At 36.3% G+C, this 15,829-nt stretch overlaps 1 protein-coding gene across 8 annotated transcripts in view; it reads left to right on the forward strand.

The window, feature by feature from the left end:
* Nucleotides 1–15,829, forward strand: part of LOC124215999 (TOX high mobility group box family member 3) — a 171,437-nt gene that overhangs the window by 130,179 nt on the left and 25,429 nt on the right. For 6 of the 8 annotated variants that reach the window (XM_069135829.1, XM_069135826.1, XM_069135827.1 and 3 more), the window contains exon 2: nt 11,213–11,296. The exons of 1 other annotated variant lie outside the window; for it this stretch is intronic. In XM_069135829.1, the coding sequence (XP_068991930.1) occupies nt 11,285–11,296 (12 nt within the window). In that variant the 5' untranslated portion in view covers nt 11,213–11,284. Of the gene's footprint in view, nt 1–11,212; nt 11,297–11,514; nt 11,739–15,829 lie in introns of those variants that run through there. One more of the 8 variants, XM_069135830.1, reaches the window with a different exon arrangement.

Below are 15,829 nucleotides of genomic sequence, written 5' to 3' on the forward strand. Positions count from 1 at the left end.
CTCTTGGATAATTTGCCGTTAATTAGCCGCTAATTAGCTTTTGTTTGAACAAAGTTCATTACTTTTCCCCAATTCTTCGCTCAATTCTTTTCCTTCGCTTTCCCCCTCCACCTCCCCCTCCTCCTACAATGTCATTTGCGTCGAATTGATTTTTCTTGAATCGTACATACACGACGTGTTGTAACGTTTTAACGACACGAGTAGCATTGAGGTTATCGTATCGAAAGCTGTGCTAAATATGTTTTTTTTTTTCTTTTTTACTTTCCGCTTCTATGTTTTCAGAGAGAAAAAAAAAGAAGGAATTTACTGCAATCGCCCTGAAAATTAACAGTCGAGTTCTCGTTAGATCTCCAATTCAATGAATTAGATATCCGAGGACTTTTCAATCGTTAATCACGAATCTGAAACACTAGTTCGAAATTCAAATTGTATGTTAATATATTTTATTTTTTCCTGTGAACTTGGAACCTGCAGTGTGCAAAAACGGGAATTTCGAGGTCTGGCTGACGGTCAGTCTAAAGCCGCATCTTCTCCTAGCTTTTTCTTCTCCTCTTCTTCCTCATTCTCTTCCTTGTAACAATATGAATTAATCAAGATGCCTCTGCGTCAGGCATGATATATGTATACGTATAATATACACGATTCATTTCAGAAAGTTAACGCGGTGAACGAGAATTCTCATAAAGATTCTCGATCGTCATTGAAAGAATTTATTCTATATGGTCTATAACGTGTGATATATACGTATAGTAGCGAAGTAAAAATCCACTCTAGTGTGATATACCGTACATACATGTAAGGCGTATGATATACGATACCTTACTACAGTTGTACACACATGTACACATGCATATGTGTATACTAGGTATATTATCCTTGATAAATTGTGCAAGATGTCGTCTCTGATCGCGAGCATTGATCCGGCCATTTACCCTACGTCACTACGCGTGTGTGTGCGTATGGCTCTACGTATACCGCGTATATAATATACACGGATGCATAAGTTATTGCCGCGATAAGAAGTGAAGGATTTGGTAAACAGGGTATTAACCCCATTTTAGCCAACTTTCAGATAACAGAACTGCAGCTTATTCACGTCTGTGTACGAATACATCTTGCACACACACATCGTACGCATGCGCGTAGATTGCAAAGCTGCCATGCTGGGCACGACTCGGAGGAACTGCTATTAGAACTCTTCTACCCTTCGTTATAAATCGCATATTATACAACCGCGGAAAATGGAACGAACCTGTATTAAATTACAAGTCTGTTGTATCTCGTGTAATGTACAGGTATGCACACGCGGATGCGGTAAAGTCAAGGATACGTATTTACAATAAATCACCGTCTAAATCAATTTCTAGACTTTGACTAACGATCGTTGGTTATTATTATTTTTTTTATTTTTTATTTTCGTTTCGTTTTGCCTCAATTTATTGCGTTTTATTTAAATCAATTCGCAAGATTCGGATCGTTCGTCGAAAGATGGATCCTTTTTTTTTTCATTGCCCGGACATCATCGGGGACGGTTAATTGATCTTACAAGTCGAGCGTGTAAAAGCAACGGGTTCAATGAATTGTAACGATCTGAAGATTCCGAAGCGACTAAGACATTGTGACAAACGCAGATGTTGCTTATGATTTACAGGCACAAATGCTCGAGGGCGAAGCGCGCTTATCGCGTTATATTGATGTGACATTTTTTATGTATCTACATACCTAACATCCAGTTTAATGTAGTTAATGTGTGTTGGTTTATATGCAATTATGCAAATGTGTGCTTGCTGAATATTCATTCGTTCGTTTCCTTTTTCTTTTTCTTTTTTTTTTTTTTTTTTTTTTAATCTGCGCATTTGCGCGCAATTCTGCAATCAGCATTCAGACGGTTAAGAAGATGAGGAGGAAGGAGGAGGAACTTCTTCGAACTGTTAAATACATACGATGATATAACAACATACATGTAGATATGTAATACAGGGTCGTCCACAATGTAGCGTGCAAATTGAATATTTTCTTTTTCTCTTATTACGAATCGTTAATGTTTACCGTTTATTTATTAAGCCTTTTAACAGTTCTCCTTGCACGAATGAATGAACATAATAGCCGGGTCTATTTTCGTAATATTTTTCGTCTTCGTATTCTTGTTACTATATTCCTCGTCTTTACTTCTTCTTACTTCCTTCATTCTTTCTTTCTTTCTTTCTCTTTCTCGCTTCCTTCCGCAAATCGTCGCCTTTTGCATTATTCCTATCAATAACTGTACACGTAGCTTATCGTCCCGCTTGCAGCTCGCATGCAACAGCAGAGCCGGGAACAATAGCTTACTTCGTCTTCTGCTTCTTCGTTTTCTTCTTCTTCTTCTTCTTCTTCTTCTTCTTTTTCTTCTTCTTCTTTTGACTGACCCACGTCAGTTTGGTCCAATCTTGACACTTCATCTTGTCTCATTTATCGAGAACAGGGATCATCACGGCTCGCTGATTAACTCTCCTTCTATTTCTTCTCCCCCGCCCCCCCTCTCTCTCACTTTCCGTTCCTCCGTTCCTCGCATACTTATTTTTTTTCTTCCTCTTCTTCTATCTACGTACACACGTACACGTTACGACGAAACTAAACTCATGCAGTGTTTCCTTTTCCTTGAAATAGAATTAATAGAGAGGAGGAAAAAAAAAGGTAAATCCAAATACAAAAAGAGAGTGAAAGAGATTAATAAAAATGTTACGCTGGGAGTTAATGCATATACAAATATACAAATATACAAGACACGCTGTATGATGTAACGCGTGTCAATCCAAAGTCAACTGGAAATTATTGATGATTATATATAGTTTTTTCATGGATTTATATATTACACTTAGTATTGTCGTGTGTGTGTGAAGCATGACGTCAGCAAATTGATCATTCGATATTCTTCCTCGTTCCTCGTCTGAGCCACTGTCCCCTTATTGTTAGTACAACGACTTTACCAACAATTTAACAACAAGTACACAGTATACATACCATACGTATTATTGTTATATACTTGAATATTATTGCCGTATAACGGTAGTGATTACAGCGAAGAAGCAACTTGGTACTAACACATGCGGTGTTGAAAGTTATTGCAAATTTACTACACGTTTACGGTGACAAAAGAGTTGAAAATTTACAAATACGATGCGGCGATGTAAATCACTACGTATTTGCGTTAAAATTTACAATGGAAAATTTTTGATTTTAATAAAACTTATATATACATGTTGGCAAGTATGTTGGCATACAATGTAAAAGAAGAGAAAAAGATAGGAAGATATAAATAAGTGTTGCCAATGGCAAATACCTGACATTACATTTTTTTTTACCCCTCTCTTTCGTCTCCTTTTTTTATTTTCATCAAATTGTCTCTGACCCGATTGAGGTTAGGCCGATGCTGTTTACAGGCCCGAGTAACATATCGATATTCGTATAAAACGAGTACGTATTACGTGTAGATATGTACATGTGTACGTTACACACGCACATATGTACATACATGTTATACACGCGCGTGATCGGGTATGCAAATATGTATAAAGAGCCAATATTGGCACCGCTAGAGCAAAAGAAGAACCAGCAACCAACAACCGATTTCTCTCTGTATTACATACGTAACGTTGAAACGTAAAAGAGGAGGAAGAAGAAGGAGGGAAAAATAGATGTAATGGGGAAAAAAAAAAAAGAAATATTCGGTCAACGTAGTTTGTTCCCATATGTTATACTTACGTATGTACGTACGTAAAAAGCACTCTTCCATCGGTTCTCTAACCGCGCGTTGCAATTTATCCGTTTGAAACACTGTTTTTTATTTATTTATTCTTCCGTTCATCGTCATTTATCGACGGTTATTTATACATAATCTCTCATAGAATTGAATATATTTCGACGCGATGTCTCGTTTAACTTGCAAAATCGCTGACAGGTTTTAATCGGCTATCGTTACGTGTAATATACTATAAAAATACATATTATTATTCCGATTGATATAATATGTATTAATTTATAGTTTTGTAACGAATGGTAATAAAAATCGCGTCGCAGACGATCGTACATCGCGATTGTTGTTTGCTGGCAACAATTTGCGCCGAGTTTAAATATGATCGGCACTTGACGTTCGTACCTTTTACATCTATAAGTATTATACAATCATTCGTATTAAAACTATCGGAGACAACCTTGTCGTATACGTATGCATGTATGCACGTGTTATGTGTTATGTGTTACATACATCGTGTATAATGTTGCGAAGGATGATTGAATCGAACGCTGTGTCACTCGTTGAATTGGCTCTTTTAACAATAACATAATGTAACACTGACAATATGCCGTTTATCGAATATTGTCGGTATTCGTACTTACACACACACACACACACACGCACGCGCGTACATGCGAGTACATAAATTGACTCGGCGTTGATTTCACGGTTGAGAGAGACACGTCACGTTGCAGCTTATCGCGTCTATCGATTCGCTGTTCTACGTATACTACAAACAATATCAGGTACGAGATAACGAATGATGAACAATAACGCTTGAAATCACGTTGTCAAATTCTGATAAATGTCAAATTTTTTTTTTTCATCATTTTCACTACGACGTAGCCTCATGTACCTTTTCGTATTATTATTGTATAGGTATAATTTATATGTATAACAATGTATTAATATTAAAGAACTGGTCGGTTAAACGTTTGTAAAACAGATTTGAGCCGACGTACGAAGCTTCTGATTAAAACTCGCCGTAATTATTTAATTTGATTTATTAATATACTTTAACCTATCCGAAACAGGTTTAAAATATTCGTCGTCTTGTGATATTTTCACAAGCGAGTTTTATTTTATCTCGACTCACTTTTTTTTTCCGCTTACTTTGCCGTGTTTCTTGTATATTACGCGGATGTGGAATTATTATTATTGTTTATTTATTTTTTTTTATCATTGATCCAACGTATCGGAATATAAATTGTGCCTTTACAAGCTTTCTTCTCAAATTCCGCAATGTATAAGAAACGAAACTGATCGCTGTAATTATATTTTATTTTTTCATTAATTCTCGGAATGCCAGTGATAAATCTTCATTTGAGTGTTGCAAAATTGATTTGTTTTTTTTTTTTTTTTTTTTCGTCTCTCCCCTTCCTTCTTCTTCTCCACAAGAAATAAACGTATTATTACACGTATGACTGCAAGTTTAAACTGAGTCATTCGACCGATATGATACCACGGTATGTATGGTTGCAATGTACACAAAATGAAGTCATTGTCAGATGTTGCGTCAATTCGCGAAACAACGTGTAATTATAAGCATGACATGCCTCGTTGTCGGTGTGATTTTACTTAATGCACGTAACTCGGGCGTCGTTGTTCGTTTAAAAATAACATATATGTATATATATATATATACATGAACTATTACTTATCGCAGTTTATCAACCGTACAATATGTATATATTTTCGTTTACGCTTCCTTTATGCCTTTTTTCACATTCTTTTATCTTCAACCGCTTACACACGACCGGATGTGTGCCCCGATATATACCGTGTACACAGGAAGTTGTAAATTTATATCTACACGTGCACGCACACACACACACACGCACATACACACACATGTATGTATGTATACCTGGAAGAAAAACAAGTCATTAATGGACCCTCGTTGTTTGTTAGTATTTTCTGTGGTTATTGTTATTGTTGTTGTTATTATTATAAAACGTTGTACCAATGTAACCGTAATCGTTACACACGCACGCAGACTGGACATCAAGGCGTAGGTTGAAGTTTTCTGAAAATGTATCGAGCTTGTACGACGTGTACGCGGGTACATTATTGTAGGTACGTGAAATTTAACACGGAGATTGCACGTGGCTATTATAATCCAACGTTAACGATCGTATTTTGTAAATAGGTGCGCGGAGTGAGGGAGGAAGAAAAAAAAACAAATCCAGGGTATATGTTACTTGCATTTTCCAACGATTATGTACCGTACACGAAATGCAACAGCTGCCGCTCCTGCTGCAGCACGACGTTCAACGTGGCATGGAAGAGAGTAAAACGAAAAAAGTAGTCGCTCATATCGGATTTCGTTGCTGTTGTTGTTGTTATACATGGAGTGCGTGAATAGGTTTAATTTGTGGCTTATACACGTATAACCGTAAATCAGCTGCAGCTGGATTGTCAAATATTGAGGAAAAAATGGGAGAGAGAGGGAGATTGGCTTGAAAAGAAAATGTACCCATTGCCATTTTATTACGCATATACGCGAAAAATTTACGCCGAGGAATTTACGTGCTTAATCGCATAATAGTCGGTGATACGCGTTTGTGCGTGCTTGGGCTGTGCAACGAATGAACCTGTCTTATAATTTTATTACATGTATTATTTTTAGTTGGACGTTGAATATTTATAACTGAACCAAATTTTACTAGGGTGATGGAAAATCACGAAAATGGTTTAATCTGTATTATTATTATTATTGTTGTTGTTGTTGTTGTTGTTGAATGTAACAACGACTAGATTCTGTAAAGAATTTTTTATTGCTTGGTGCTTTCTTATCTGTTTTTTTTTTTTCCTCTATTCGTTTCCGCGAATTTCTTTAAATACCAACTGGTTTTCACCGATTTTTTACATTCCGATTACGCGGGAACAATTTTTAGTGAATGATTGACGGATTCGATATGATATGTTACGTATGCATTTTGCTATGTACAATCCTGTAAAATCAGCCTTCGCCTAGAACGATACCATGGCATGATTATCGGGAAGAGGGGGAGGAATGAAGGAAGGAAGGAAGGGAGAACAAACATGAATTAGCAGATCAAACATTGGCGAATGTTGTCGAATGGCGGAGGATGAAAAGGGGGGGAAAAAAACCACATACCAGTCACGAAAAACTAATGAAACGCTGCGCCTGTGTTTGTGCCCTCGTCATCTCCCACCATCGCCTATGTTTTTTTTTTTTTTCCTTTTTTTTCCTTTTTTTCCAGACTAGCCACTCCGCGTATAAAAATTGATCCACGCGTTTTATAAAATATTACTATACACGTATAATGTATGCGCCCGTGTGTGTGTGTGTGTGTGTGTGTGTGTGTGATTGTATTTTATCGTTTATCGTTCGCGATGGAAAATATGATTCATACAATTTCGGAGAGAAAATAAAAAAAAAAAGAGAAATTGATTCCAATTACCTTCATTCTCTCGCTTTTGTTTGCGAAAATTTGAATTATGTAAATTTTTTTCAACCCTTGGTGAGTTGGCAACGTCATAGTTATGTATTATACGATGACACGCACACACTGTATGCGTACATTGCGAAACGTGGATAAGGGTTCTATATCTCTTTTTTTCTCTTTGTATTTATCGAGTGGCGATTACACGAATGATTTTAGATGGTAATTGTACATTTAACGAGGTTGACATCGGTACAAGTTTAACTTTTAACGAAACGTTGGGGGGGGGGGGGGGGGGGGAATGTCACTCCAACTTTACGAATCTGGAATTACTAATAACGAATGGAATTTTACCGTGTATAGAAAATATGAGTTTGTCAATAATTTAAGACGATTTCTGTTCATTGTGAACAGAGTTGCGAAACAACCAGTTTTCCTGTAAAATCCATCTTTGTAATAACAATGTATGTACGTTTAAACTCTAACCTCGTATTATAAATACGATGGGTATATATATATTAATATGTGTATATATTTATTTATTTATTTATACGTATAGCAGAGTCCTGTTTATTTATTTTTTTTTTCTCCAATCGTTTATCCACAGTTGATTGAAAAATACGAATACACGGTTGTGCGATGAAATTAAACGCAAACAGAGCGATAAATTGTTAGGATAAAGAAGGAATTGTATTTTGTATTTATTTTTTAATTCTTTATATTTATATAACCACAATTTAATGCCGATGTACGGAAAAATGTATTTTGTTAACGTTGACAATTGTTGCGGCCGAGTTTCAATTACGATCTTGCAAATTCTTTTCTCCTCTTTATCTCTCGAATCGGTAGTTTTGATATTCGGCATCTCCAGCGGCTCATCGTCGACGATGACGACGATATCCGAGAATGTACAAGAAGACGATAATTGCCTCGTTAGCACTTTCGCGGCAAGCTCGTTGATATAGCTACAAGTAGCATCGAGTACCCGTATTTTTAACTGGATTTTTTTTTTTTTTTTTTCTTTGGTAATTTTCAAGGCAATGGTGTTTTCAAAAACGTGTTCTATCACCATTTCTTAGCGACGCCGAGCGAATTATTAATACTTTGATTGCGAGTCACGCGTTATTGTGTAATTTACATTATATTTATATATTTATTATATCATTTGCCGAACGGTGCGCGGATATTAATTAATGACAAGTTGAAAAGTTTAACGTTTCTCGATGTTACAATAATCCGGACACGTAGATACAATACGATGCAGGTTACAGACCCGTATAAAATAATTTTCGTTCGTCGTTCTACCGCTTGTATCTTTTCTTTTTTTTTTGTTTTTTTTTTCAACTCCGTTACTATACACGTACACAATGTATAGTTGATAGTTTTATTTTTACTCCCTGTCTCATTGCAGCGGTATTACAAGCGAAGCAGAAGAATAATACGTATTATAATAGATTCGTTCGCACACTCGCGTATACGTGCGTACATACATGTAGATATTGTACATTCCTACAATCGAGATATAATAGAGATTGGCGGTAATTTGTCCGCGTAATTACGGTAATTCCTGTAATCCTCTTCGCGCGCGGTTTCACATCCCGTGCAATGTCTCCCGGTAAAAGTTCATCTCCGTTCTCCGTCGAGTCCCTTGGTATACCGTTAAATAACAAATACGTACGTACGTGTGACGCGTAGTGAAATACAACATTGTTCTCGCACGCCGTGGTGTCAGTTTTCATTTTTACAACAATACAGGGATATTAATTAATTTTGACAGAGTTTACTTCGGAGATCGATTATATGGATGGATAGATAGACCGGCGAATAGATAGGTACAAATGGATATCAATAAACGTATCTCTGAACTTTACTTACGTATTTACGTGTATGGAAAGCGAAACGGATAATTCTTGTACGAAATCGGGTATATTACGTTATTATTTAGGCTCCTTATTACACACTTGTACATGGGTGTGTATGCATCTGCGTACATCGTATATAATCTTATGCCTGTAACGCATAGCATTGATACAACAGAGCGATTCACTCGACGTCACATTAACATTATCGACTTATCTCGAGGACACTCCGCTTATCGCGATACATTTATACCTTATATATAGGTATACATGAGCGTGGGTACATGTTAACGCACACATAGACACACGCGTATGTTTATCTACACATACGGACCATGTTACGTACGAGATTATGTTTGTAACGAAAGATTGATCTATTTTGACGCGTATATGTCGCCTCTTATACGCCGGTGCAGGTTTGTCTTTTTACGACACGTCACAATTCGAGGATGACGACGACGACGACGACGAGGAGGTCCTCTCAGATTACTTTTAGAGATAGTTTTGATGGAAACCTGCAACCGCTGGCGGTAGACAAAAAAAAAAAGAAAAAAAAAATCACGTACTATCTCTTTTCCTCCATTTTCTTTTCATCGTTTTCACGCGTGTGCGTGTGTTTTCTTTTTCTTCTCTTTTCATTCTTTCTTTATCTCCTCCTTACTTCGCTCCTCAGCGATACGATGTGACGTGATGGATGGTTTCCTCTGTTCTTTGTAATAATACGATTTTATCGCCGTATTACGTACGTACACATGTAACAAAATGTCACACATATTACACGTTTATACGTATATGAGTATACAATCTTGTCGCTTTTGGAGTTTTTTATTTTTTCCGACCCCCGAATCAAACGTTCACACGTGCTTATAATCGCGTTTATACGCATGGAAGAAATCATATACCGATTTATTTCTTGCAACAAGATGCGTGTATTATAATATGTTGTATATTTGATACAACGTGTAACGTTGATGATAAAATTCATCTTACGGGCGGATGAAATATTTTTACACTTATAACGCGTTGGTATAATAACGATTGTCTCACTTTCGAGGGAACAAATAAAATAATTAATCACCGCCTCGTCGTATATAATATATATATATATATACATATATCGATCAATCGCTATTGAATTGTGCATTATATTATGCGGACATGAAAATGTGACAAGAGATGGAAGAATTGATGGGGGATTTTGAGGGTGGCGGGAAAATAGACGAAGAAGGAAGGGAATAATAAGGGAATGTCTGGCTAAACAATGACCGTTGCAGGCGTCGGACGAGGAGGACGAGGAGGAGGTTTTGCTTCTCTTGTTCTCTCTTTCTTTCTTTCCTTCTCTCCCTTTCCTGTTTGCCCGACTGCCTCCTCGTCCTCCTCGTCCTCCTCGTCCGGGCAAAGGAACTTAAAGAGGGAAGGAATGAGGAGAGGTTTTGTGAGTCGTGCAACGAACTTGTGTATACCAACAGCAGAGAATACACGACCTGCAACGACCCGCCGCGCTTCGAGATACCGTGAGAATATTGTTATAACATGTCTATGGATGTGGGTATGAGGTATAAACAGCAAACTGGATAGCTGTCAATATTCTCGTGCGGCACGAGGGGAAGATGGATAAAGAGGGGGGGGGGGAGACGTTGCAACAAACTACCCACCCGATTCTCGTGACATGTTGTAAATAACGTAGTTTCGTATTTTATCTCGAGTAACCGTTACGTTTAATGCCGACGACGATGACGTGTCAGAGAAAAGAGTCAAATTATCGGACAAATGATGCCATTTTTGACATTCGACAAATTATCGTCACACGTGTGTATATGTACGTATATTGGTAAAAGTGATGGATGCCTTTGAAAAAATCAAAATCGTGGAATTATAAATAAAAGCTTGTCCGTTGATCGTGTATTATTACCCGCAATCGATGCTGCCGTTTCATGGCAGCTTAAGAATTGGTTAGGTGATAATTTTTTTTTTTTTTTTTGTATCTTACCTTTCAAATCGTCTCCGGTATTTTACAACATCGTTCACCGAAGTTGACCATACGACGGGACGATTAGCGGTAGCTACGAATTAAATGTCGTAAAACAGAAGAAATATATATATATATGAAGAAAAAAAAGTAAAAAATCAAAGCACATTGTAAAATTCTGGTTTCCATTTCTCGTTTTCAGAGAAGCGACAATCTCGACCTGTCCCTGAGCGTTCCGCAGCACCATCAGAGCTCCTACCACGGTAGCTACAACATGGCCGATCAGGTGAGAGTCTTACGATTAAATTATACCTAATATACCTGATACCTGACACCTACAAACATGTGACACGTCAGCTTTTTTTTTTTTTTATCCTACAACAATCGGAGAATTGTTCAAATTTAATTAGTCCGATGTATCACACGACTTGTAATATGTACTCTGTGTATACTTTACGGTAATTGAAAACTAATAACGCGGCTTATTTATATTATCATCGTACGGTATATTCGTTCGTTCGATCGATGATGATGATGATGATGATGATGATGATGATGATGATGATGATGATGATGATGATGATGATGATGATGATGATGATGATGATGAAACATTCATCCACCCCACGCCCTCGCCCCACTGAGGATCAACCTCCGGATGAGTTATTTGAAGAAGAATTATAATCCGAGAACCCCGTCACGATTAACCGTGAAGCAGAAACGAATACGTAAAGTATACGTGTGTGTGTGCGTGCATAAGAGGACGGCGGAGGGAAGTAGCGGGAGAAACGAATGGGGAGGGTAGAGGAGGGGAACATTTGTTACAGCTGTTACAATAAGCGCTAGCTAGAGTTATATCTGTCATCTAGGGACAAAGAAAGAGGGAGAAAGAAAACGAGAAAGGCGAGAGGAAGGGGGGGAAGCCTCGGTCTTTGGTTGGTCGTCTCTTTCACACATATGTATAAAACTATACGTATGATACCTCGTACCTTATACACGGATATACGCACCTTTACCTCTCGACAGTTTGTAACGACGTCTTTTTACCTTCTTCCCTTCCCTTCCCTTCACTGGAACTACGACGACGTCGACGATGACGATGACGATGACGACAAAAAGTAAATTGTCTTCTTTCTTTTATTTATTTATTTTTTTTTTTTTTTTTTTTTTTTTCATCTTCCATCTCGCTTTGTCACGCCGTCTATATTCTATCCCGCACAGCTTCTCCTTTCTTCTTCTTTTCTCTTTCTTTTCCTCTACATTATTTATACTCTTCTCTATTTTTTCAAATGGAAAGATTTGGAGGACATTTTTTCACCAGCTCCTTATATATATATATATATATATATATATTTCTCTTTCATCTTGTCACACTTTGTCTCTTTTTCTCTCTCTCTCTCTCTCTCTTTCTTTATGCATGACGAGATTATTTATTATCGTAAGTGAAAATGACAGTATAATAATATTCGTGCAATAACTGAAAACAAAGAGTTGTAATGAGAAAATATTGTCAGGTAATACAATTATTTAATTTCGTTTCTCGATTTTTCCTGACAATTTTTCTAATATGCTACATTATTATATATTATATATATATGTGTATGTGTGTGTGTGTGTGTGTCGAACGCGCGATAAAAATATATTATTATCACTGTATAATTGTTTGAAGTATTTGTACATGTATGTAGTTACTCAGAGAATGATGGGACTATAAACCGAATAAACTAGCGTTACGTTATCTCTGTGCAAACTTTGCAATTCGTAGGCTAAAATATATGTATAATAATCTGGACATGCGGCGGCCGTAACTATTAATCTTATTGGCATTGATGGTGGGTGGGAGAAGGAAACGGAAGGGAAAACGGAGGTTACGTCGTTAAGAGTTTAATATATCGCTCTGATTTTATCACTCTGAAGATAAAATTCGTTTTACCATATTTGTATGTATCTGTCTATGTATATAGAAGTTTTTGTACGTATGCACGTATAAAATGCGGACGTAAAGCAGATTTTTTTTTTTTTTTTTTTGTTTTTTATTTGACGTTTATTCCTTTGCACTTATTATAATGTAGTTACGATGTAAATATATTCTTGCAGGTTTTTTTTCTTTTTTACTATTTCATTTTTTAATGTCATGTGCTCAGATTCGAGTTTACGTTCACATATTATATTATGGTTTTTCTTCTTTTTTTTTTTTTTTTTTTTCTATCCACCATTTCCTCTTCGTACCGAAAAATTTCCAGAATTTCGAAGCTGTGTGTTTTATTGTCGTACGTAGTATCTTGAAACCTTGGTTTAGCGGCAAGGTGGAAGAAAAAGGGAAAAATTGATACAACGATAACGTGTTTATCTTGTATTATTCCGCGTAAACTGCCTTCGGGCGAAATATGACGAGAAAGAAAAAACGCACACACCATTTATGTACAAATATACACCGTAAAACATTCGAAACATGCGGATCAGAATCGAGCAGCGGAATTGATGTAATATATCGAGAGTAAAAATCGCTTGGTATCTCACATTTCCGACTTCTCGAAACACACCTGTGTAAACTAATTACATTACGTCGCAATTTCATTCCGTGTAAGAACAAAAGAAAATAATTTAGAAAAAAAAAAAAACAAACGTTATGCAAACTTTACCAAATATGACGAAAGAAATATCTTGATAACTATAATATCGTCAATTATTATTTATAGATATTTAATTCCCCGTAATCGTTGATTCTGTTTAATCGCAAATTAATATACCATCGTATTTTTAATTTTAGTACAAATGTAAACCTCATTTAAAAAAAAGAAATTTTTTTGCTACGCTTGTGCGTTAATACCAACAAATTCATTATCCATAACGTGCAAATAATTGTACAGATTCCTGGTCGTATGCTACAGTCAACTATTCCAATTTCAACGGCGTATGTTTTGCAGTATAAATGTTGGATTATAACTGTCGATAATTTATAATAATACACATTGGAATGTAATGAGTATGTTTTATACACGTACGTGCAGAAATTACGGAATTCCGTAGCGTACGCGGCTGATAATGGAGGTTCGATTTTACAACGATCTTAGGCTTCTTCTATACGTATCATAATAATAAACAAATGATAATGATAATAATAAAATAACCTCTTCGTTCTTCTCGTCTCGCCAAATATTCGCCCGAAGGCCCGAATCAGTCAATGCAATCTGTATGTAATCTCTGTAATTGGCAATTTGCCATAAATATTATACCGGTTGTATTTTTTAAAACTTTTTCTCCCTCTCTCCCTCTCTCTCCGTCTCTCCCTCTCTTTCACTCTCTATTTCTCTCTCACTCTATCACTCTCACTCGAGTTTCTAACGCGGATAATATTTGGCGGGCAGTTTAACCGCGGAGAAAATTTATGGTCGGGTGATTAAATAGGTCCTTTTTTCATTACGCGTTAGGAAAAAAAAAAAAAAAAAAAAAAAAATATCGTTACCTGCTGCAAGAATTTTTCACATCCGAATTTTCGGATATTTTAATTCATTTGCATGACGAATAATAGGCCGCGTTACAGTGTTACGTACAACAGAAAATCGACGGTGTGATAATTTGAAATTTTGCTGAACAAGTATAATTATAATAATGTATAATTGAATGGAATTTTTTAATTATTCTACACCAATTAATTCTTCCCGCGGCGTTTCGACCAATTATAAAACCGTCGAGTGGGCATATTTTTCCTGCCCTCGCTGGCTTTCTAGTTGTTAATATTTTTTTTTTTCGTTTCATTATTTCATTTCATTGGTTTTCTATTATTATAAAACACTTTTTCACCCGGCTGATATAATTGCCAAGAGCAAGGCCACAGGATATCTGTGTAGGTACAGGAATTCATTTCGCTGTTTCCCAATGTTATATATATATATATATATATATATAACATATTGTAAAACTTCGACGTAAGTAAAAGAAAACGACGTTCCATAGATGATGTGTGTGTGTGTATATATATATATATATATAAAAGTTTTACAATTAATTCACGTTATGCAATCTGTTTCTATTCCGTTTTTAATTATTATTAACTATACAGGCAACCTTCTGTCTAGGCGATATAATATCTTATGATTAAGTACACAGGTTGCCTTTTACTTTATGCAGTATAATGTAAACCTAGAATATAATTTTGCCCGCCCCCTAAAAAAAGAAAAGAAAAGAAACAAAAACAAAAACCAGTTACAAAGTTATAAGTATATAAGCAGGTATATAAATATAAATGTGATGAATAATAATTTGTTTGTTGGTAATAATTTTTTTTTTTTTTTTTCTTGTTATTCATCCACCAGTATTCCACGTGTGATTGAATTTACTTTGCATTGACAATGATTAACGAGACGCGTCGTTTGTTGTGTCGAGTGTTGAAAGTAATTCTCTGCGTGTATACATATAGACATACATACACATGTGTTTGCGTTGAGTAAAAATATATTAATGATCGTTTGGTAACGACGAATGAATCTTTCACGCTCTGGTTAATTCAAGCTTCGGCCTGCAGGGCGTACATTTATTTATCCTTACATAGTAGATACACGCTCGATGTACATACATACGTGCATATGCGTGCAATGTATGTCGAAACGAAGGCAATACGCTCAGAATCAGCCTATAGCGGAAGTAACTTTCTCATCAATACTCGTATCGAGAAGAGGAAACTCACTAATCACAAATCGATTGCTTGCTTGCTGCTATAAATAATAGGTTGGCGCAAACGGAATATTTGATACGGGTTGAAGAATGTGTGTGCGGTTTGGAAATAACACGTTATGCGATTTCTAAAACTTGGAGGAAA

Source organism: Neodiprion pinetum, chromosome 4, assembly GCF_021155775.2.
Source record: "Neodiprion pinetum isolate iyNeoPine1 chromosome 4, iyNeoPine1.2, whole genome shotgun sequence".
In the NCBI taxonomy this organism is placed as follows: Eukaryota; Metazoa; Arthropoda; class Insecta; order Hymenoptera; family Diprionidae; genus Neodiprion; species Neodiprion pinetum.